General features: G+C 36.0%; 1 protein-coding gene across 1 annotated transcript in view; it reads right to left on the reverse strand.

Moving 5' to 3' along the window:
* The window catches only part of Pibf1 (progesterone immunomodulatory binding factor 1), a 139748-nt gene that overhangs the window by 54909 nt on the left and 59137 nt on the right, over positions 1-25702 (reverse strand). The window contains exons 11-13 of the mRNA XM_013011846.1: positions 15167-15332; positions 12498-12648; positions 6066-6156 (exon numbers count right to left, since the gene is read on the reverse strand). Coding sequence (XP_012867300.1) covers positions 6066-6156; positions 12498-12648; positions 15167-15332 — 408 coding nt within the window. The remainder of the gene's footprint in view (positions 1-6065; positions 6157-12497; positions 12649-15166; positions 15333-25702) is intronic.

A 25702-nucleotide genomic window follows, 5' to 3' on the forward strand; every position in this document is an offset into this window, starting at 1 on the left:
GAGAGAGAGAGAGAGAGAGAGAGAGAGAGAGAGAGAGAGAAAATCCTGGGGCCAGGAGCTGCCACTGTCCTTTTTGTTCAAGACTAGAGCTCTACCACTTGAGACACAGCTCTATTTCTGGCTTTTTTGTGCTTAATTGGAGATAAGAGTCTCACGGATTTTCCTGCCTGGGCTGGCTTCAAACTGCAGTCCTCAGATCTGAACCTCCTAAGCAGCTAGGATTATAGACATAAGCCCAGCTCTAGCTGTGCTGTGTTTCTTCTGGTTATTTTTAGAAGTGGGTCCTGGTTCCCACTGGGTGCAGGCCTGAGCCTTGGTCTGCTGCCTAACTTTAGGTTTCTGTCCTTGCTGGGATGGCAGTCATATGTTACCACGTCCAGCTTCACTTGGTGGAGATCAAGACTGTTGGACTTTACTGCCCAGGCTGGCCTCAAATCACTATCCTATTGTTCTTAGCCTTCCGATAAAACTAAGATTATATACATGAGCCATTTACCCCTCGATCTAGCAATGTTTCCTATGATGAATATAAACAGTTACAAAAAAGAATATATGAGAAGAAAAATACACTTTGTACTTGGAGGAGCTAATGATTGACTAAGGAAGATAGGCAAATAAAAATATGGCTAAGGAAGGACACAATGAAGAATGAGCACTAACTGATTAATCTGGTGAAGAACTGAACTTTTCAAGAAAGCAATGTTTTTGTTTTTCAAAACGTCTGTTGAGATACTAAAGTAGGTAAACATACAATATTTATTTGTAATTATGTGATTTTTTAAATTTATGTCAAGATTAAGTTTGGCAGGTACTAGAAACTAAGAGCAAATGGGAATAGCTGAAAGTTTTTTTTCTTTTTGTCATTTGTGGGGTCTGAACTCTGGGCCTGGGTTCTGTCCCTCAACTCTTCAGCTGAAGGCTAGAGCTGTACCACTTGAGCCTCAGCCCCACTTCCAGTTTTTCTGCTTATGTGGTGCTGAGGAATAGAACCTAGGGCCTCATGCATGCAAAGCAAGCACTCTACCACTGAGCCACCTTCCCAGCCCCTAGCTGCAAGTTTTAATTAAACAAACCTTTAAGTAGAATGAATTCCCCCAAAAGATTACTTCTTAGCCTTTTTTGACTTCTAAATAATGTTTCTTTCTGTTAGATCTATTAATTGTATTCAGTGTTTCCATTACTACCTACAATCTTATATATATATTAATCCAACCAATGTAAGCATGTTGGAGCTTTATTTATGTCTGTGATATCAAAATACACAGAGGAGTGATGATCCTCTCTGACTTCCTCGGTATTAGAATGGTTCTCAAAATTCGAAACAGAGCAGTTCATGTGACATATACTAATTAGTTACATTAGAAACATTTGCCTTTTTGATCTTTCTCAATTTGAGCACATTGAAGCTTTGCTCTATTAGATTACTTTTAATTAAGAAAAGGGCACATGGGAAGTAGTTTTTAGAAAGCTGCATTGGAAATGACTAGGGACTATGCAGTAATTGATTTGCTGCAGTTATATGATACCTTATGTTTTTTAAAAGTAGATTCACACTTTCAAATGATCATGAATGGAATGGCAGTATTTTTTAAAGGGCTATTTTTAATATCAATCCAAATGAGAAAATATAACTTCCTCAAGGATAAAAATGAGAACTCATACATGTGAGAACTAAGAGAAAAATTCCCAGATGCTAAACAAACTGCAGCTAGTTTCCTTGATTAATTTCTTCTTTTACTATAAAGCTCACTCCACCCAGTGAATTTTTCATGTAGCTAGGTATATATGACAGCAAAAGGTCCGTATATACAGCAAACTTTACATTCTGAAAAGGTTTAAAACCTTTCAAAAACGTTTCCCAGCATTCGGATCAGCCAAAACAGGGCACACACTAAGACCACGTTAGTAACTGGGTGTCACCCATTTAATGTGGCAGCACAACCCAAACACATAACCAGAAAATCTTGTTTGCTATTTTCAAAAGAACCACTACTGAAACAAAAACATTACTTCAGATTTTTAAGTATAGTTAGGTCAAGAATAGCACATTTTGTTTTAATCTACTTTAGTTGTATAAGTCCTAACAATTGTGTCCCAGAAAGAGTTTAACACAATAATTAACTACTGTTTATACTTTAATGAAACTTTATAGTATGTTTCATAGAAATTTGGGGGGGGTGAGATTTTATGCTATTACTTTATAGAAGACTGGCATTAAAAACTGGTATCAAAGAAGAAAATTCTAAAAACTAGTTTTATAAGCATGCTTCATGTATTTCAAAATTGTTTTAAATAAGTAGTCAAGTTCTGCTTAGTGAGATCTTCGAACCCTGGATTTTCCTCTAAACTAACTATTCAATACAACAACATACTACTTTGCATAAACGGCTAGTATTAAATGAACATCTAATCTATTTCAGGTACATACAGTAACCTTCATGTCCATTTTTTCACTTCAGTTTCATAATATTACTTGGATAGAAAAAGACAACCAATAAAAGTTTTCATTGGCTATCCAATTTAATAATAGCAATATTGCACTCAAAAACCAGAAGTCCTAAATATTAAAGTTTTGAGTTTTGAATGATCATTTTTGCCATGTCTGTGACTCAGGAGGCTAAGATCTGATTATTGCACTTCGAAGTCAGCTTGGACAGAATGGACTGTGAGTCTCTTATCTTCAATAAATACCAAAAAATCCAGAAGTGGAACTGTGGATCAAGAAGTAGAGAGCTAGACTTTAGCAAAAAGAAGCTCAGGGACAGAGCCTAGGCCCGGAATTCAAGCCCTAGGACCAGCACAAAAACCCACAAAAAACAAAAAACAAATCCCAAGAACGATCTTTTAAAAATATTTATGATAGAGCTAGGAAGGTGGCTCAGTGGTAGAGCGCTTGCCTTGCATGCATGAGGCCCTGGGTTCGATTCCTCAGCACCATATAAGCAAAAAAGAAAAAAAAAGCTGGAGGTGACTCAAGTGGTAGAGCGCTAGCCTTGAGCTGAAGAGCTTAGGGACAGCGCCCAGGCCCAGAGTTCAGGCCCCATGAACAGACCCCCCCCCCCAAAAATTATGATAGAATATTGAGATGAAAAAAATTTAACTCCTAAATTAACATGCTATCCAGAATATAGAAGAAAAATATATACATATATTTATTAATGGTAATTTTGGATGGTGGGCTTAGCAGCATTTTCCCTTATTAAACATCATTTAAATCAGAAACTTTCCTCTAATTATTACTTTTATTTATTTATTTTTGTCAATTGTAGACCTTGAACCCAGGGCCTGGGCGCTGCCTCTGAGCTTCATTCACTATGTTCAAGGTTAGTGCTCTATGACTTGTACCAGGGTGCCACTTCTGGTTTTTGAGTGGTTACTTGGAGATAAGAGTCTCACAGGGACTTTTTTGCTGGGGCTGGCTTTGAACCATGATACTCAGATCTCAGCCTCCTGAGTAGATAGGATTACAGATGTGAGCCACTGGTGTCCGGCTCTACTTTAAAGTATTTAATTTAGGTTATGGCACATATGAGATTTTTAAATCCAGTTTAAATTCCTTTGAAATTTTAATTTATTTTCATATAAGTAATAAAAACTTCATTATGAAAAATTCTTCACTTGTTTGAGTCATAATTCACTTTGAATTTGCCTTGCTTTAATTTTGAATGTGAAAGACTGAGTACAGATTTACCCAAAGACTGTATTGCTTTTGTCCTTATATAAATTAAAGAGAACACAAAGCCACTGTGTTCTTTACAAATAGTTCTTAAAAAATCAAATGTGGGACAGGATTTGGCTTAGTGGTAGAGTGCTTGCCTATCATGTATGAAGCCCTGAGTTTGATTCCTCAGTACCACATAACCAGAAAAAGCCAGAAGTGGTGCTGTGGCTCAAGCGGTAGAGTGCTAGCCCTTAGCAAAAGAAGCTCAGGGACAGTGTCCAGGCCTTGAGTTCAAGTATAGAACTAGCATAAAAACAAAAACAAAAACCCCAAAAAACAAAACAAACCACACAGACACACAAAAACAAATATATCAAATGTGGACATCTCATACTTTAGAAATGCATCAGGCACTAAACTGGAATCTTCTGTCAATTTTATGCATATAGTAGGCACTCAATAAAAGCTGTTGAATGAATGGGTGTGGGCATGCATAAATATCCTCTTTGGCTGGCGACACTTATGTTCCCTTCCCTCAGTTTAGATGACCTGAGAAGCACTTCCTCAAAATAACCCTCTGGCTCACCATGAGAAGAATGCCTGGCACAGCTGGCAGAGGTATTAATAGCACGCCCATTAGGCACTTGTTCAAGGCACATAGTTAGCTAGCTCAGTGATAGAATCTTCAGAAATATTTGGATATTTAAGATTTTTTTGGATTATGAATCAGTTGTGGCTCTTTAAATTTTTGGATATCAAGAAGCCAACTTTACTTTTTTGGAATTCCTTAAGAACAATTAAGGTGTAATAACAGCAGTGCCTTTCCATCACAGAGGACCACAACCTTGGGGTGAAAAAGAAAGGAAGCTTATAATAGCAAAATTCTTCCAGGATGATTCTATTGATTGATTGATTTTTATGCTAGTCCTGGCCACTGTTGCTGAGCTTTTGTGCTCAAGGCTAGGGCTTTATCACTTGAGCCACAGATCCACTTCTGGCTTTTTGGGTAGCTAACTAAAGACAAAAGTCTCAAAAACTTTCTTGTCTGGGCTGGCTTTGAACCGTGATCCTCCAATATCAGCCTCCTGAGTAGCTAGGATTGCAGGCGTGAGTCATTGGTACCCAACTTCACAAGAGTTCTTTCCAAAGGATTCAGATGTTAAAATAATAAGATAATGGAATTTTTCCTTTAGCTTTCAATTTTGAGAATTTTACCTACCATTTCCACTGATACAGGTCTCTTAGCCATGAAGCTGTTTCCATTTTTCCTCACTCAACATTGGAAGCCAAAACAGAGATACACATAAAAAATAACAAAATAAGCCAGGCACTGGTGGCTCATGTCTGTAACCCTAGCTACTCAGGAGGCTGAGATATGAGGATCATGATTCAAAGCCAGCTGTGGCAGGAACATCCATGAGACTCTTATCTCCAATGAACCACCAGAAAACCGGAAGTGGTACTGTGCCTCAAGTGGTAGAGCGCTAGCTAGCCTTGAGCTGAAGAAGGTCAGGGACAGAGCCCAGGCTCAACATTAAAGTCCCATGCTGGGCAAAAAAATAAAAAACAAATAAAAAATTTTACAAAATATCCTAGGTCAGTCATAGTGGCTTTTTAATAGTCCAGGAAAGGCATAAGACTTCAACAAAATTATCAAATAATACACAATTAAGAAATAGCTGGTCTTTACCAGGCAGAATTAAACAATTCAGTTAAAAATTGGTCCTTTCTATCCTTGGCCAACTTGGCAGTTATTTAATCTGTAAGAGACATAATTTCTAAGCATCATCTTATAAGTTCAACATCCTGTGCCACTTAAAGACAGGCTTAAAGATATTTTATCTCTGAGCCATCACTTGAAAGTTTCTGCAGAACTTATCAGAGGTAAGCTAAAACTTTTCTTACTAGAAATATGTCCAGAACATGTTAATCTCATTCAATTCTCAAACTTTCTATTCTCCTGTCAGCCTTCCTAGTTCTGGGGTTACAAGTATGTTACCACATCCTACCAATCTTTTATTTTAAATATAAGACATATGTTACTTATATTACTTGTACCTCTCTCTCTCTGGGATACATTAAAGAACCTAAGAAGTAAAAAGAGAAGAGCAAAGAGTGAGGCTAATTAACATTTATATTCATCTGAAATAAATATTAAAATGAAATAAAATGGCATCTTTATCACTGAATCTGAATTTATGAGAATTCTTATGTATATCTCTATTCTATCATTAAAAAACCCCACTAATTTAGACATGAGATGCATGATTACTGCTTTATTTTGTGAGCAAGTTAATATTTATACATACCAAGAATAAAGTATTTTTGTCATGTGACTCAGCACATTATTAAAATGTGCTTACATTTAGCCTAATTAGGTATATAGGATAAATATTGATTTTACCTTTGCTTTAGTCGTCTTCTAGCTGTTGTAGGAACATTAGCACCATAGCCGTAGGCATAAAGAATCCTTTCAGCCTCTTCTTCATTTTCAACTGAAAAATATTTAAATACATAATGTGAAATAACTTTTTTCCCTTGAAAATATGGTAGAAATAAGTAGAAGCTTTGAAGTATACTAAGAGATTTTCTTTTGTTGATTATTATTATTTTTTTTTTGTAGTACCAGAGTTTGAATTTAGTGCTTTGTGCTTGCTTGTCTTGTCCACTTGGTTGGCCTTCAGCTCACTCTCTGTATGTATTTGTATATGTGCTGGGTTGGGAATCAGCTTTCTTGCTTATAGCCTAGTGCTGTACTTGAGGCATACCTCCAGCCCAACATTTTGCTGGGTAATTGGAGATGAAGTATTGCAGAGTCTTTTGCTCAGAGTAGATCAAATCAGGATCCTCTAGTTCTCAGCCTCTTGAGTAGTTATAATCTTAGGCATAAGCCACTAGAGGTTGATACTATTTTGATTTAAAAAATTATTTTTAGAAGCTATTAAGGGATTATATCATATGGCATGTTAAATTTTCTTATTATAAAGTATGATATCACTGATGAGCTTAGGATTCAAAGGGCTTTTACATGAAATTTATTTAATAACATATTATAACAGATGGGGCTGGGAAGGTGGCTCAGTGGTAGAGCACTTGCCTTGAATGCATGAGGCCCTGGGTTCGATTCCTCAGCACTACATAAGCAAAAAGAAAAAAGCTGAAAGTGGCACTGTGGCTCAAGTGGTAGAGGGCTAGCCTTGAGCTGAAGAGTTGAGGGACAGCTCCCAGGCCCAGAGTTCAGGCCCCACGACCGGAACCCCCCCAAAATAAAATAAAATACTATAATTGATTACAATATCAATTTTTTATAAAAGAAATGACTTATTTTTGGTAGAGAGGCTTACACTGAGAGGCTGTACCACTTGACTCATGTTTCCTTACCTTTTCTGCTTTAGCTTTTTTTTTTTTTAAACAGGGTCTCATGCTTTGTGCTAAGCTGACCTTTGATTACAATCTTCCTATTTATGGCTACTGTATACCACCTGGGATATACTGCCACAACTTTTTTTTTTTTTGACAGTCCTGGGGCTTGAACTCAGGCCTCAGCACTGTCCCTGAGTTTCTTTGGCTCAAGGATAGCCCTCTACCACTTAAGCACAGTGCCATTACCAGCTTTTCCTGTTTATGTGGTACTGAGGAATCAAACTGAGAGCCTTATGCATGCTGGGCAAGCACTCTTCAGCACTCTTCTACTAGGTCACATTCTCAGCCCTACAACCATCATTTTTCTTCGTTTTTTTTTCGGGGGGGGGGAGTGTCCGGTCGTGGGCCTGAACTCTGGGCCTGGGTGCTGTCCCTCAGCTCTTCAGCTCAAGCCTAGCACTCTACCACTTGAGCCAGAGTGCCATTTCCGGCTTTTCTTTTTTCTGATTATGTGGTGCTGCGGAATTGAACCCAGGGCCTCATGCATGCAAGGCAGTGCTCTACCACTGAGCCACCTTCCCAGCCCCCATCATTTTTCTTGATATGGGGAGTACTAACTTTTTCCCTGTGCTGGCCTTGAACCATGATCCTCTTGATCTCCACATCCTGAGTAGCTGATAATATAAGTGTTAGCCACTGCACTCAGCTAGAAATGACTTTTTCATTAAGAAAATACTCATTATTTTATCAGAAAAACAACAGGTATTTTAATTTGCAATAATGAAATTATATACTGTCAAGTAGTCTATTTTGAAGAAAAAGTACAGGTCTTGAATATTTATGGATGGATTGAAGGTTTTAACTGTAAAAAAATTCAGGGAAAAGAATTCACCTTAAATTCTGTTAATATAATGACATTTTCTAAAAAGAAATTTAAAAGATTAACATCTTATGGCTAAACACATGCAATGACACTCTTCTGCAAATTGGTATTAAAATAATTATATCAAAGGTAATAAAAATAAAGTTTTACTAGTTTGAATTAAAATAATGAGCTATAAAATTTAATCTCTCAGCAGTCTTTGTTTTAATGTTAAAAGTGAGTAATATCCATTCAGTATTTCATATTTAAAAGAAAGTCAAATATTTTACATACTTAAGTGAAACCTGACAATTAGCATGTTCATTAGGTTATTATACATATAATTGCTGATTGATCCTTTTGTAGTAAAGATTTAAAAAATTTTCAACTTCTTCCTTTAATTTTGTCCTCTCTTTTCCATGGATCATCTTTTGACATATCACTAGCAGGAAAAAACATGCAAAAGAGTTAATATTCATCATTGCCAATACTGTTACCAGGGAATTCTAGATCCAGGATAATTATAGATCCAGAATGATTTTCAATTCTATTCTATCAGCACTAGAGCTAGCATTCAGATATGTAGCTTAATCTTGTCTCTCTTAAATAGCTTTTTAGTTAGAAGAGAAAGAGGTAAATAATTTGGTTCAAATCAGCTAAATTGATCAGCTGATGAACACACTAAATTTGGATTTAATACTCAGGTTAATAATTCGTGGATTAAGCCGGGCGCCGATGGCTCATGCCTGTAATCCTAGCTACTCAGGAGGCTGAGATCTGAGGATCACGGGTTCAAAGCCAGCCCAGGCAGGAAAGTCTGTGAGACATATCTTATCTCCAATAAACCATTAGAAAACTGGAAGTGGCGCTGTGGCTCAAGAGGTAGAGTGCTCGCCTTGAGCTGAAGAGCACAGGGACAGTGCCCAAGCCCAGAATTCAAGCCCCACGACGACCACCACCACCACCAACAACAACAACAATAAAATTTGTGGGTTAATGGATGAATATTCCATGAGTAATTATTCTAGCTGGGCTCTAATAACAGAGATATTGTACTAAAAAAAACATAGGACCTACTGAAGGGATCTGAACAGTATGTCCTAAAAGGGTACAGAGCTTCTAAGGTATAATTAGAGAGCCTCAGGTATAATTTATAACTGAGTGCCACTATTGCCCTTAATAAGAGTATGGGAACATTGATAGTCAGAGAAAAGGCTCAAGACAAACTGCATCTGTTATACAGGCAAAGTCTTGGGAAGCATGTGAACTTTTACACCGAGAAAAGCAGCTGGACTCAGTTCTACCACCACTGGAAAGCTATGCTAAGGAGTTGGATTTAATTCTTCAGACAAGAAGAAATTAATATAAAAAGGGGACATAAACAATGGTTTTTTGTTGTTGATGTGATATTACAGAAAAATTTCCAATAACAGTTAAAGGAATGACTTAAGACTAGTCTCATAGAGACTTCCTAACAAGTTGTAGTAATATTCCAGTTGTAAAATAGACAAATAGCAATGTAGAAAAGAACCTGGGTCCTAGATGACTGAGTAGGTGTGACAGTGGAGAAAAAGGGAGAAATATGATTGATAAAAGCTAGTTTTGAGTGATCATATAAAACTTTAGCAGTTATTAAAAGATAAGAATATAGTCAAATTAGTAAGGTTCAAAGTAGAACTCAAGGAAGAATTGCAAATAATCTGAAATCTTCAGTGACCATAGGAGCTCCACAAAAAATCATGGGAATCAATAACTTAAAGGTAGCCGACAAAATGGGGAAAGGAATCAGGAAGTAGGCAGGTGAGAATTGAATGGGATAAGAGAAAAAAAACCTGGGGAATATCTTGTACAGTTAAACAGTGGTAGACATAGGGAGAAAAAGGGACATCAAAGTAACAGAAAAGAAATAATAAAGTCAAGGGACTGGGAAATAATAAAGTCAAGTCAGTGGTAGAAAGAGCCGGAAGTGGCGCTGTGGCTCAAATGGTAGAGTGCTAGCCTTGAGCTGAAGAGCTGAGGGACAGTGCCCAGGCCCAGAGTTCAGGCCCCACAACTGACCAAAAAAAAAAAAGTCAAATGATACAAAAAAAGTTTCATATAAGCGTATATTACTTCTTGATAAATTTCAAAGTAAGTAATACACTTTACTCACAACAGTTTCATATGCAACTTTCTGTTATAATTCCATATTCCCTAGGTTTTTTTCAAAATATTTACATATTGCAAAAGGTACAAATCTTAAACCTGTCATTCAAAGGGTTTCAAATGTATAAATTTTGAATTATATATTTGTGCAACACAAATCGTATCAGGATGCACAAATTAGTCAAAATGCCAGAATGCCCTTCATGTGTGTTTTGCAGTTAATTCTTTGAGTAAACAATCCATAAAGTCTGACAATATGAATTTTCTCCACTGTAAATAAGTATATCTTCTCTGTAACTTTATATATAGTGTTTTCCTTTCCAAGAAGCAAAGTCTTAGATTTATATAATTTTCAGATTACTTCATGTTAATGAACAAATCAGTTAGTCTTTTTTATTGAGTACTGTTCTATCACATGAGTATCTAATGGTTTAACAATTTTCCTGTGAGAGACACTTGAGGTGTTACCAGTTTTCTACTATTGTGAAGAAAGCTCCTATAAATATTCTACTAGAAATGTTTTTGGTACACATTCTTCATGTCTTTATATGGCCTAGTCACTGGGTAGGTTGTTTGGTTATTTTTATAAAATCTGTTAATTGTTCCATATTCTAACCAACATTTTATAGTTGAGCCATTCTGGCATGTATATAATGGTATCTTTCTGGGATTCGATCTGAACTTGATTCTTAAGTAATAGTGAAGTATTTTTGTTTTGCTTATTAGCTAGTCATATATCTTTGTGAAATGTTTTTTTCAAACTTCCCAGTCTACATTTGAAATCGAATTATTTTCTTTTTCTTATTGAGTTATATTAGTTCTTGGTTTATTAGCTGCCTATTGCTGTTATAACAGAACACTAGATTGCAGCTTAAAACAATACAAATTTATTACCTTATAGGTTCCAGAGGTCAGAGCCTAGTCTCAGAGTTTAAAGTCATGGCTGACAGGGCTAATTCAGACTGGATATTCTAAGGGACAATAGTTTCTTTTCCTTTTCCAGCTTCCACAGGCTGCCGTATGCCTTAGTCCAGGTGCAACCTCCTTCTCCCTGCCCCCCACCCCCTTTTTGGTGCTGAGGATTTTCTTGGCAAATGCTCTACAGCTTAGCTATATAGCTCAACCCTTATCTTTGTATCTTTTATTTCTTCTTTCTTTCCTTATTTCACTGTATAGGAGCTCAACTATAATGTTTATCATACCATGAAAATATTTTACAAATCATCATGTTAGTTGTATGTTTCCTGTAGCTGTCCTTTATTAGACTAAGGTCTCTTCTATTACTTGATATAATTGTTGCCCTATTGTTTAAACCAAGAGACATATGCAAAGTTATGGAGTTATAAGAGTATGAAACGTTCATAATATATGAAAGAAAATAGCACACTATGAAAACTACAAAGATAAATGAGTATCTAATTGTAAAAAGTCCCATATTTATGCTGGGTCTTGCTATGTAGCCCAGAACAACCTCAATTTGTAATCCTGCTTCCATCTCTAAAGTGCTTGGGATTATAACATGCATATGATGCCCGTTACTTTATGCTGTTCTAAAGAAAACAGAGAAGCATTAAAGCTGGCATATGGCATGATCAAATCTATTTTCATGAAGATTACTTTGATTTCAGTAAAGACACTAGATGAATTTGCAATCTAGTACATTTCTCAGATAATGACCATAGAAATGGAAAGAAAGATGATGATAGAAATGAAGTGAGGCCTTTCCTTTTCAAAATATAATACTTGCACGTGAATGTGCCCTGAATAATTAGAAGCTTTATTATATTCAAATTTAAGTTTAAACTTCCTTTTATACAATGCCAATTATTTCTGCTTTTTAAAGATAATTATAAATCTAACAGTGAACTATTAATTTAAAATATTCTTTAAAATTAAAGATAATTCAGGAATGCAGCATATTAAAAGTGTGAAAAAATATAGAACTGAAGATTATAACACAGTATATCCAATGAATTTGTTGTTAAAGACATACTGAAATACCATACTGAAATATCATGATGTAATTAATGTATGATCTCTAGTGCCTATCAGGCTATGTGGTTTGTTCTTATGTTTGCTTCTCCCAATAGCATAGACTATGAACTTCCACGAGGCAAACATTTTTTTTTTTGCGTTAACTCCATATCCGTAGTAATTGAGAGATGAAAATACTTAATAACTGTAGTATGGGTGAACTAAATACAGAGATAAAATTATTATGTCTAACTTCTTTTTCTTTCCAACTACTGAAACTTACATGAACTAATATTTAAAATAGAGAATATTGCTTTAAAATGGCCATCAGTTATATTTCAAGGAATGATATATCAATTTGGTTTTAAAAATGATGCCAGGTTTCTTCTGGTAACAGAAGAAAGGCTGCATGTGCATATTAAAGGGACAGGAGGCAGAAAGCAGCTGAAAGGAACAAGAATGGGGTGGGAATGAGGGGACAGACACACTTACTTTCTGCAGTTTGCATTATTATTTCATCAAGTTCTTTTTCCAATTTCTCATAAATGTCTAGCCTTGCCTCATGTTCAGAGTTCTGTGCTTGAAGTTCAATAATGCGTTTTTCAGAAGAGGCTTGGAGACTATAAAATTCTTTAGTTAAAACCTAATAGGGAATAAGAGAATTAGAATAGTTGACAGATTTAAGAATTAAATAGGTTCACAGTATTGAAAAAAATAACTCGCATGGTACAAAAATATTTAGGCTTTTTCTTTTTTTAACTATTTAAATATTAAGAGAAATAGCTCAACTGAGATGGCTACAGAAGAAATAAAATCTATTTTTATGGCAAATAATTTAATCTTTTTTCCTTTTTTGGGGGTGTGTGTGGTAGTACTGTGACTTGAATTCAGGGTTTTTGTTGTTGTTGTTGTTGGTTGTGGGGCTTGAACTCTGGGCCTAGGTGCTATCCCTCAGCTCCTCAGCTCAAGGCGAGCACTCTACAACTTGAGCCACAGTACCACTTCTGGTTTTCTGGTGGTTAACTGAAGATAAGAGTCTTATGGACTTTCCTGCCCAGGCTGGCTTTGAATCATGATCTTCAGATCTCAGACTTGTAGTAGCTAGGATTACAGGCATGAGCCACTTGCACCTAGCTAAACTCAGGGTTTTGAGGTCTTGTTTTCTTCACTCAAGGCTGGTTCTCTAACACTTGAGCTCACACTGCCACTTCTGATGTTTTTTGATGGTTAGCTGGAGGTAAGAATCTCCCAGGCTTTTAGGATTGGACTGACATTGAACTGTAATCATCAGATTTCAGCTGAATAGCTGAGATCACAGGGGTAAGCCACTGGCAATTCAGTTTTTATTTATTTATTTATTTTTTAATTTTTGCTAGTCCTGGGGCCTGAACTCTGTCACTGAGCAACTTTTGCTCAAGGCTAGCACTCTACTACTTGAGTCACAGCACCACTTCTGGCTTTTTCTGTTTATGTGGTACTGAGGAACTGAACCCAGGGCTTCATGAATGCTAGTTAAGCACTCTACCCCTAAAACACATTCCCAGCCCAATTCAGTTGTTTTCATATGCTTATATGAACTACCTAATCCTTATATTAGTTCAGGAATAAATAAACTTAAATCTCAGAAATACGGTTAGCTTTTTTTTTCGGCCAAGAATTAAAAATAAAAAACCTCACCCATAATAAATGATAGGCAATCATAGCTATTAGAGAAAGGTTTACAAAATGATGTGTAAAAACTATAAATTCATTAGTGATTACTTCAGTTTTCTATCAAAGCTTTAAAAATCTATGTTTTCCATGGTTTCAACAGTTTTTAGTTTTCTAAACAGTGGCCAATTTAAAACATCTAGTTATGTTAAAAGTGTGTTGAGCACTAGTGGCTCATGCCTGTAATCCTATCTGCTCAGGAGATTGATATCTGAAGATTGTGGTTCAAAGCCAGTCTGTACAAAAAAGTCTGTGAGACTCTTCTCTCCAAGACTAACAGAAAACTAGAAGTGGTGCTGTGGCTCAAAGCAGCAGAGTGCTAGCCTAAAGAGCTCAGGGACAGTGGTCATGCCCTGAGTTTAATAAGCCCTACCACCAACACCAAGAAAAAAAAAAAAAAAGAAAGGTTAACTGTATTGCTTGGGGCAGTTCAGAAAATGCCTTTATAAAAAGAAAAGATTAGGATTAAACAAATGTCTAAAAGAGATGCAAAAGACATGGAGTCACTCCTAGAAAGTTTACTTACAAGAACTGATTATAGTGTTGAGGCTGGGAATGTGGTTTAGTGGCAGAGTGCTTGCCTAGCATGCATGAAGCCCTGGGTTCCATTCCTCAGAACCACAAACAGAAAAAGGCAGAAATGGCTCTGTGGCTCAAATGGTAGAGCTAGGCTTGAGCAAAAAGAAGCTGAGTTCAAACCCCAGGACTGGCAAAAAAAAAAATTATGGTGTGTGTGTGTGTACACACTGTAAGTGGAGCTGTGGCTCAAGTGGTAGAGCACTCTCCTTGAGCTGAAAAGCTGAGGGACAGCACCCAGGACCAGGGTTCAAGCCCCAGACCTGATCAAAAAAAAAGAAAGAAAGAAAGAAAGAAAGAAAGAAAGAAAGAAAGAAAGAAAGAAAGAAAGAAAGAAATTAGACAGCTCAGGAGATCACTCTACCTCTGAGCCACTGCATCACTTCTGGTTTTCTTGTGGTTAATTGGAGATAAGAGACTCACGGACTTTCCTGCCTTCCTGCCGGAGCTGGCTGATTCTCAGATCTCAACTCCTTAGTAGCTAGGATTACAGATGTGAGCCACCAATACCCGCCAAAGTTTTTTTTTTTTTTTTTGGATTGGAAATGAGCATAATAGTTTGTGATAAAAAACTGGAAAATATATACTAGTGAAATATGATTACTCCAGAAAGATGGTTTTGTTCTTCTATATGTCACTGTGGTTCTATAATTTACTCAGATACATTACACCGTTCTTAAAAAGTATTCCAAAATAGATGTCTATTTTTGGTTGCTACTGTGAATGAGATCTTTCCACAATTTTGTTTTCTAACAATTCCAGTCTATTTTTGGTATACAGTCTCCTGAAATCCATATTGTTATTTTTTGTGAAACAGCTCTATATAAACTTTGTACATATTATATTAATGTCAAAAGAAAAGTATGAATAAATACCTCCAATTTTTTCTGATATTTTTCACATTCCAACTGACACTGTGTGAGATTTCTTGCAGTTTCCTCTTGCAAAAGTTGAATACGTTCACTTTCAAAAGACTTTAATTTACTTTGATGGAGAAATTCTGCTACTTTAGTTTCTGTACTAATTTGTAGTTCTCTGAACCTGAAAAAAATAAAATGGTTATAAGCTTCTAAAGAAAGTGGTCATGATGATTTATATAAATATAAATCTTATTTCTACCTTTTCCATATCTTCTATATCTTCATATTATTGTTAACAATTTATATTTATCCAGGAAAGCTTTTAAAAATAACTTGAAAGGCATATGTATGACAATAAATAAGTCCAGCTACTATAGCATACTAATTAACTTCCTCATTCTAACCATAAATTCCTTTCATACAAAAATAATTGCTGCCTATCATTATTACTATTCTTTTAGTAAGACACAAAAATAATAACAGCAAGTTCCAGTGATTCTGCCTAAAGTGATTTGATTTCTACTTTTCATAGGCTTTTAAAAATTTATGGCCTTGTTTTCAGACTTATTTTCATTTTAGTCTAAATAAATGCTACAAAATATACTCTTCTTCTTCTTCTTCTTCTTTTTTTGTCAGTCATAGGGATTGAACTCTGGGCCTGAGCGTTGTCCCTCAGCTCTTCAGCTCAAGGCCAGCGCTCTACCACTTGAGCTACAGCACCACTTCCAGTTTTCTAGTGGTTTATTGGAGATAAGTCTCACGGTCTTTCCTGCCCGGGCTGGTTTGAACTGCAATCCTCAGATCTCAGCCTCCTGCGTAGCTAGGATTACAGGTGTGAGCCACCGGTGCCTGGACAAATTCTTCATTTTTAAGTTAGTAAGTATATCAGATTAGATTCAAGAAAACTTAATGTATAAATTGTGAAGAGAAACATAGAAGTACAAATAATAGATTATAATAAGGAACATTCTCTTCATTCCATAGGAATAACTAATAATGACATTACCACTTGAAAATACTTCATGTTGACAGCATTCTAACAGAAAGTAAAACTCAGATAAATTATATCTTTTCAGGAGCATTAATGAGTCCAGTACAATACTAGATACACTGTGAAATTCACTTATTTAAGAATTTATTTAACTATTCATTATGAGAGGCAATAAGCATATTTTACAAAAATGTTTGCTTTTGTCTTCTTAAAGAACTTAATTTTCTGAGGAAGACAAGAAAATACATGAAAATTCAATAGAGTAAGTACATCAATAGTGTAATCTAGGTTCAAAGGAAACAAAGAAGAGAGACCTAGCAGGGTGAGGGCTCAGGCCTATAATCCTATCTACTTAAGAGACTGAGATCTAAGGATTGCAATTCAAAGTCAGCCAAGGCAGCAAAGTCTGAGACTCTTATCTCCAATTAACCAACAAAAGCAAAGAAAAAAGGCACCAGTTTCCATCCTTTTTCTTTTCTACACATTCTTATCAATACTTATCACTGTCTTACTTTTTGATTATAGACTGGTAATTTGTGTGATCAAAATGTATTCATTCAACATCTTACTGACATGAAAATATCCCTGCATTACTTAGGGCAAATTGTCCTATAAATACAAGTGTAGGGGCTGGGAAGGTGGCTCAGCGGTAGAGTGCTTGCCTTGCATGACTGAGGCCCTGGGTTCGATTCCTCAGCACCGCATAAGCAAAAAGCCGGAAGTGGCACTGTGGCTTAAGTGGTAGAGCGCTAGCCTTGAGCTGAAGAGCTGAGGGACAACACCCAGGCCCAGAGTTCAGGCCCCACGACCGGACCCTCCCCCCCAAAATACAAATGTATAAAATCCCATAAAATTAATACCAAGTCTGTATGTTAACCTATAGTACATATATAGATCACATCACTAAAATAAATTCTGGTAAGTCATTTAGAATGTGATGCTGACCCTTAAAATAATTGGTCTTGTAAAGATTAAGTCACAGTTTTTGCCTTTTTAGACATTTGGAATATCTGGAGTACTCTGCATAGAAATAACCAACTCCAACAAAGAAATCACAGTCTTAGCTGGGAGTACTACCTGTTCTTGTTCACTACAGGGCACCCCAGAGTTATTTTTAGCACTAATATTCCTTTCTCAATGTTGAAATATTAAATAGTAGACAACATGTAGATATTGAGAATACGGTCAATGTAACAAAAATTAAGCAAATAACTATCTAGATTATATTGTCTTATAGAAATTTGAGTATACTAAGTTTAAAAAAATTGATGCTTCTGTAAATCCAAAAGGTAATTTAAAAGACTACTCTTTTCTTATGCTGTTTAAACAGTAAATGAATCTGCATTAAATCATTAAGCCTTTGTAATAATTTTAATTACTTTAATAGGTTAAATTGAACTGTGAAATGTTGGAAAGACATTACAGCTACCAAAGTAGGTTCATCATCGAGGAAGTAATGATATAAAGAGCTCAGCCTGATGGTTTCAGTAACTCCCACCAAACCCGTTTGGCTAATATAACTTGTCACATTTTACTTTGTTGACTCAGACTTTTCATCCTCTTAGTTTGCAAGTTTACTTAAACTAAGTCAATATCATCTACACATTAACAACTTTGTGTTTGACATTTTAATTCAACATAGTAACCTTAAGAGGTCACATTTCCCATGAAGTATTATCATCATCTCCACTTATCCTCATGATCATCGTGTCTTGTCCTGATATTTGTCTACCTTTGCCTTTATGCCATAGAAGTGATTGGTTTTAGTTTTCATAAGACCCACCCATATTTACTTTGAAAATAATAAGGTTCTAGAATTGAACTATTAACATGAAGGAAATAGTCACTTGGGGACTGGAAGTATAAGAAAAAAAAATGAAAATCAGCTAAAACGACCTGTAAAAAATACTCTCAGGTTGGAATGAATTCAGCTACAAATAGTTTGTCATATCCTGTGATTCTCAAAAATAACTACAGGATGTATCAAAATTACACTGGATTGTCAGAAATGATTAAACTTACTGGAGTAAAGTATTTGATAAAACATCAAACAGCAGGCTTATATAATATTAACAAGCAGTCTTTTCATTATCACCACCACCACCACCACCACCACCACCACCACCACCACCCACCACTGTGGTGCTGGGGACTGAACCCAGGGATTTGCAATGGTAGTCAAGTAATCCAGGATGGAGTTATATCACCAGACCTATTCTACTTGCTATTAACCTCTGCCACATTAAAACTGGACATTTATCCAAACCCAGTTATCTAATCTCATTTGGTAGCCAGCAGTCTAAGGTCCATATGTAGTATATTCAGTATATTCAGTGATGTCATCACCAAGGGAAGTCTTTTCTTAAAATTTTCTTAAAATTTTTATTTACTTATTTATCAGGAAGTTTTTTGTTGTTGTTGTTCGTAGTGGGGCTTGAACTCTGGGCCTGGGCTCTGTCCCTCAGCTCTTCAGTTCACGGCTAGCACTCTACCACTTGTGCCACAGTGCCACTTCCGGTTTTCTGGTGTTTTATTGGAGATAAGAGTTTCACGGACTTTCCTGCCTGGGCTGGCTTTGAACCGTGATCCTCAGATCTCAGCCTCCTGAGTAGCTAGGATTACAGGCATTAGCCACCAGCGCCTTTTAGGAAGTCATATACCAAGAAATTTCACAGATGTAAGACAAATAGTTGATGTGTCTCTCTCTTTTTTTTTTTTTTTGGGTCAGCAGTGGGGCCTGAACCCTGGGCCTGGGCACTGTCTCTCAGATCTTCAGCTCAAGGCTAGCACTCTACCACTTGAGCCACAGCACCACTTCCTGCTTTTTCTGCTTATGTGGTGCTGAGGAATCGAGCCCAGGGCCTCATGCATGCAAGGCAAGTACTCTACCACTGAGCCACCTTCCCTGCCCCAGCATTTGTCTCTTTAACAGCAGGACAACTGTATATAAATAGTACAAGAAGTAAAATCCTTATTCAATGTAGAATACCAAAAATTGCTAGGTGAAGAGACAGGAACAGGGAAGAAATTTTAGTAGTCAAACATTAGGAAGATTAACTGAACAGAACAACTGAAAGATGCTTTCAATGCTTTATTGAAATAAAAAGAAATGGGTGGTAAAGAAAATTCATGGCTTAAAAGACTCATGGGAGCAATAGTCATGGTTAGACTAATAAATTCTTTGTTTGAGTAAGATAATGTAATTCTAAATTCTACAAGCAAGTCAGCAGTGGTTGATGACAGAATTTCTATACGTAAAAGCACTTTCTACTCTGAAACATAGACCTGAATCTCCAGGTAGGGAGCCTTTGGTGGACTTAGCTGTATAAAATAGGAGCTTACAAGGGTAGAAACTAATACACCTAACTAGCTGAGAATTCAATTTTGTTCATAAGGAACAATTTAAATTTTCATCTCTTCCCCGAATAGGTAGTAGTTACAAATTTATTTTCAATTATTTAAGCAATTTAATAAAGTCATTCTTATAGTAAACACTTCAGACATTACAATTAAACATTACAGACTTCTTTATCACCAGTTTCAAACCCATTGATCCTTTTATAACCAGTTATCAGTGTTTCCTGTATTGTTCCAGTTTGTTTTTTTCCCCAAATAGGCATGCGTATCAGTCATGATATGCCAGTTTCCTTTTTATTTTCTAATCAGATGTCAAAGTATCATCTATGTTTATTTCTCCTACAATTGCCCAATTGCCTTAATCTATTCTGGGATTGCTTAATAGTATACCTCACCTTTTCATTTGCTATATAATAGATACATTCCAATTCACGTCATTAATTCTACAATGATAAACATTTAGCATTGCAAATACTTTGAAAAGCTTCCAAGATCATCATTATAATTGCTTCCAATGTACTTTCTACCACAAAATATAATTGTTGAATCAAAAGATATAAAACCTTGATAGTGCCCAATTTTCCTCCCAAATGGTTACTGTCAATTATCATACTAAGACTATACATAAAACTGGGCACTGTTGGTTCATGCCTGTAATCCTAGCTAATCAGGAGGCTGATATCTGAGGATCTCTATTTGAGGCCAGCCTGGGCAGGAAAGTCTGTGAGATTCTTTTCTACAATAAACTACTCAGAAAAATCGGGAAGTGATGCTGTGGTTTAAGTGGTAGAGTGCTAGCCTTGAGAAAAAAAAAAAAAAAAAGCTCAGGGAAATAGTCCAGGCCCAGAGTTCAAGCCCCAGGACCAGCAAAACAAAAAACAAAAAAATGACTTCAACATATTTTACTATACTAATACCTGCATTATTCTCTCTTATTTTTTTGGGGGGGTCGGGTCATGGGCTTAGCACTCTATCACTTGAGCCACAGTGCCACTTCCGGCTTTTTTCTTTTTGCTTATGTGGTGCTGAGGAATCGAACCCAGGGCCTCATGCATGCAAGGCAAGTGCTCTACCACTGAGCCACCTTCCCAGCCCACCTGCATTATTCTCTATAAAATGTTTATTATGCATATTTTATAAAACATATCTTGAGAAGAGATGTCTACTACTATGTCATCGGGTTGGTTTGTTGTTTAATATCCTAAATCATTTAAAAGATCTAAGAATCCAGAAACAGGCATTCTCACAAGGAAGACAGAATGTAATCTCTTGTTTAAAGTGCATATTAATCTAGTATAGTGTTTATACATATAAAACTTGAAATATATATATGTACACATACACACATCTTTTACTTTTATTTTTCATTACTCAGTACTGAGAATCAAACCTAGGGCTTTTTTTTTTTTTTGGTTGGTTGTGGGGCCTGAACTCTGGGCCTGGGCACTGTCCCTCAGCAGGACAGTGCTCTAACACTTGAGTCACTATGCCACTTTTGGCTTTTTTCTGCTTATATGGTGCTGAGGAATCAAACCCAGGGCCTCATGCATACAAGATAAGCAGTCTATCACTGAGCCACCTTCCCAGTCCAGGCTTAATTTTTTAAAACACATGTTCTACCACTGAGCAATAATCCCAGCCATAAACTTGGTGTATAGTATACCCTAAAATGGGACATTACTATATGTAATGAGAGACGTTACTCATAATAGTATATCATACATGTGAGCACTTTATTTTATTTTGTGTCTGTGCTGGGGCTTGAACTTAGGGTCTGGGGTGCCGTCCCTTAGCTTTTTCACTGAAGGCTGATTGGTTCTGTATCACTTGAGCTATATCTCCAATTCGACTTTTTTTTTTTCTTCTTTTGCTATTAATTGGAGATAAAGAGTTTCATGAATTTTTCTACCCAGGCTGGCTTGGAACCCAATCCTTAGATCGCAGAATCATGAGTAGTTAGGATTACAGGTATGAGGTACCAGTGCCTGGCTGGTACATAAACATTTGAAACAAGAAAGAAAACCTGTCAAGAACAAATCTTGTGTGTTAAGAGAATGCACCTTCAACTTCTTTTCATACTGACATAAAGGAGAATCTATTACCTCCACAAGAAATTACTTTTGTGAAGCTATTGAAACCTCTCATCAACCAACTATTTTCTATTACTTTATAGTTACCTATAAGTTTAAAAATTTGACATATATCTCTGAATACTGAATGAAAATTATTTTCAATGAAAGTCTGGAGAACAATTTTATAAGTTTAAAAAATATATAAAATATAGTTATAAAGAATCAAAGTTCTAATAATTCTGGACTTTGCATTTCAGCTGTGAACTTTTCTAAACTGAAAAGCAGGCAGGTAGGAAAACTCATAAACCACTGTTAGCATTGCCACAGTGATTACTATGGGCATGAGAAAGGAATTTAGGAGTTTGAGTATGTGTCCAAGCGTTTCTGCCATTGAGATGATTTCTCCTCAGCTGTAATACTACATCTGTCATTTTGGCTTATAAGCTAATTCTTAAACAAATGTGGGAGAGTTTTTTTTTCTTTTTTTTTTCTGCTGTGTTAAAAACGCTGAGTATGTTAACAACTGTACCATGGATTTCCAAGAATTTCAAGCATGCACTGGAATAATTTAATGCACCTATCATATCATGATCAAATAAAATATGTAAGATCATTAATAAGGTAAACAACATGTAGTAATACTTGACCTTCTGTTAAAAGCAACAAATAGGTTCTATAGGTATGTAAGGATAAAAGTAGTTAAATGAAACCAGTATATTGAAAGGGTTTGTTGCCTTAAAAAACTCAAAGCATGCTTGAAACAAAATTAGAGCGAAACATTTGATAATACTTTCGAATGGAGAGTGTTTTCTACTCTGTGATAAGACAACAAAGACTTATAATTTAACTTGAATTTTGTTCAGAAGAACAAAGGTTATTATTAAGTCTTTGAACAAAGATGATTAAATATTGCTATATAACACTCAAAACCGTACATCATGCTGCTTTCAATATGTATCTGAGTACTTGGCTACATTAAAGAAATAAATCAGAATATATATGAACTGACTCTAAAAGTCATTAGGAAAAGCACTTTCAGAGAATGTGTTATAAAGGGAGTATGAAGTATTAACAATGGCAGGATGGAGGCTATTACATTTTATCTGATTTTTCATAATAAATAGCTTAAAGAGAAGAAATTAATTATGATAGCTAATGTATATATACAGTACTGTAAAAGGTATGGGGAATACAAGTCATTGATTTAACTTTCTAGTAACAAGCAAGCTTTATAAATCTTAACTTACATAAACATGTGCTCTGAACCAGGCTCAAGAATTATATATAAGAACTGTATCATTCACAAAACTTTCTAATGGATTGATGACTCCTGAACTTGACAGAGATGTCTATCAAAACCACTTATAGAACTTCTAAAAGTTAACATGTCATGATTCTATCTTAACCTAAAGAATCAAGAGCTCTTTAGAAAAAACATGTTGAATTCTAGGTGATTAAAATGAGCTGAGTAAATAAGTAAATGTTCACAACAGTAGCTAGTAAAATTAAAATACAAGTTACTTGATTATGAAAATCTTATTTAATCCATCTATGAAATCCTAACATTTAGAATATTACCTAGTATTAAATTCATAATGAATCTTTACTGAATGGAGTTGTATATAACATCAGAGTTTTAGGTCTTATAAAATTTAATTTGCTAAAATCGGTTAAAGGTCTGATAGAAAACAAAGCATCAAGAACTAAGCTGATGAGGGCCAGTCTCTTCTGAAGTATGACAAAACCAGTGAGTGAGGATGATTATTTCTTGGTTTAGGTGTCAGTGTAAGACAAAAACAAATTACAGGGAAAGAAGAAAAGAGAAACCAACGTGATTACAGGTTAGGTATGACTGAGCTACAAGAAAGATTAATGTTTCTAAAAATGTACAGTTTGGATAATGGTTGAAGTGGTAAAAGGAGACATGACAACATTCTGAAAACATCTGAAAAACAAATACAAAAGAGAGAGCAAACACTATAATGTGACAGGATCTAGTTACATTCTGTAGTGAGTTAAAATTATCACAAAATTTACACATAGTTTTAGGAATCTCAGTGTGACTAACTGGCCTACCCACATAATGTAATGAAGTCCATCATGAGGACATCAAAACAGAAGAGAAGAAGAAAAATATACCATAATAATGTGAAGACCTAAATCACTTTGTTAGGTCAACTTCCTCATCTCTTAATTTCTCTCATTAGATTTAATGGACTAAATAACTACTTATTAGTTTTCCTGTAAACTACTACCTTGGGACTTTCAAACAAGTAGATACTAAATATATTATGTCAGCTAGGCATTCAGTAAACACATATCATGCTATAATCATATTTTTATTTTCTACGGCTGTTCATGAAACAAGAAAGCTTATGAAGTCACAGAAAAGTCAACATACCTATATATTTATGAGTATAAATGACTCCAGAATAAAAGTTAATAATAAAAGAGCTACTATAGCTAAACTAAAAACATTAACTGAATAAAAAAATAAACTAAGGGGCTGGGAAGGTGGCTCAGTGGTAGAATGCTTGCCTTGCAAGCATGAGGCCCTGGGTTCGATTCCCTAGCACCACATAAACTAATAAAGAAAAAAAATGCCAGAAGTGGTGCTGTGGTTCAAGTGGTAGAGCGCTAGCCTTGAGCTGAAGAACTGAGGGACAGTGCTCAGGCCCAGAGTTCAGGCCCCACGACCCGACCCCCCCCCAAAAAAAACAATTTAATTGCCTAGTGTTCATCATTTTGATAAAATGTCTTTTCTTCTTAAACATTTTTTGAGACTCCCTTTGTCCCCAACACATTTCCCCCATAAAGAGGTGCTATTTTCTCATTATGATGGTGAAAGAGTTAGTGAATTAACTACTGCATTGCTTTCCATTCCTGTATTACTGTAACCATGACTAATGTGGGTTTTGAGATGCCTAAGGAACATGGTTATTGAACTGAGAATATTTCGATGAACTGAACTTAGTGGAACAATTCTAGGACCAAAGATAAGAGCTGTTTAAATGTTTAGCTTGTTTATTGTCTATATAATCATTAAATATTAACTTATCTGGCCGCTGGTGGCTCATGCCTATAATCCTACCTACTGAGGAAGCTGAGAGCTGAGGATTAAGGTTCAAAGCCAGCCAGAGTAGAAAAGTCCCAGTGAAACTCATCTCCAATTAACCACTCAAAAACTGGAAGTGGCTCTGTGGCTCAAAGTGTCAGAGTGCCTTAAGTAAAAAAGCTCAGCCGGGCGCTGGTGGCTCACGCCTGTAATCCTAGCTACTCAGGAGGCTGAGATCTGAGGATCACTGTTCAAAGCCAGCCCGGGCAAGAGAGACCATGAGACTCCTATCTCCAATAATCCACCAGAAAACCGGAAGTGGCGCTGTAGCTCAAGTGGTAGAGCGCTCACCTTGAGCTGAAGAGCTGAGGGACAGCGCCCAGGCCCACAGTTCAAGCCCCACGACCAAAAAAAAAAAAAAAAAGTAAAAAAGCTCAGGGACAGGGTCCAGACCTTGAGTTCAAGTCCCACAACAAAAAACCAAAAAACCAAAACCAAATAAACCCAACAACCGCCCCAACCCCCCATGGGCTGGCAATGTGGTTCAATAGGACAGTGACTATCAAGAACAAGTCCTAATTTCGAACACCAGGACTACAACCTTCACTCCCTAAAAAAAACTCCTAATTCCCCTCTCCCAGAAACCCAACTCTTCCAAATAAAAAATAAGACTTGTTATGAAGACAAAGTAAAGAACCACAACAACAATTAAACAATTAAAGGCCAATTAAAACCATGGAAAACTCTACATAACCTTTATAATAACAATAAAAATATTTAACAAAACAACAAGAACAAAAAAAATGGGTGAGAAACTGAGGTATATATCAATGGTAGAGCATATGTATAGCTTGCATGAAATGAAGCCTTCAATCCCAGTACCAGAAAAACTACCACCAAAAACCCCACAAAAGAAAAACAAGGACAACATATAAAAAACAATGTTTTTTTCTTTCATGCAATTGTTTCTAACACATTTATAAGATTATTTCTTTGTTGCTATGTATGTCCCTCCCCCACAGTATAACCCCTGCTTTCACTGTATTTGATGTCGGTATAATTTGTGGAGGGGAAGG

This window comes from Dipodomys ordii, unplaced genomic scaffold (assembly GCF_000151885.1).
Source record: "Dipodomys ordii isolate 6190 unplaced genomic scaffold, Dord_2.0 Scaffold1, whole genome shotgun sequence".
NCBI classification, from domain to species: Eukaryota; Metazoa; Chordata; class Mammalia; order Rodentia; family Heteromyidae; genus Dipodomys; species Dipodomys ordii.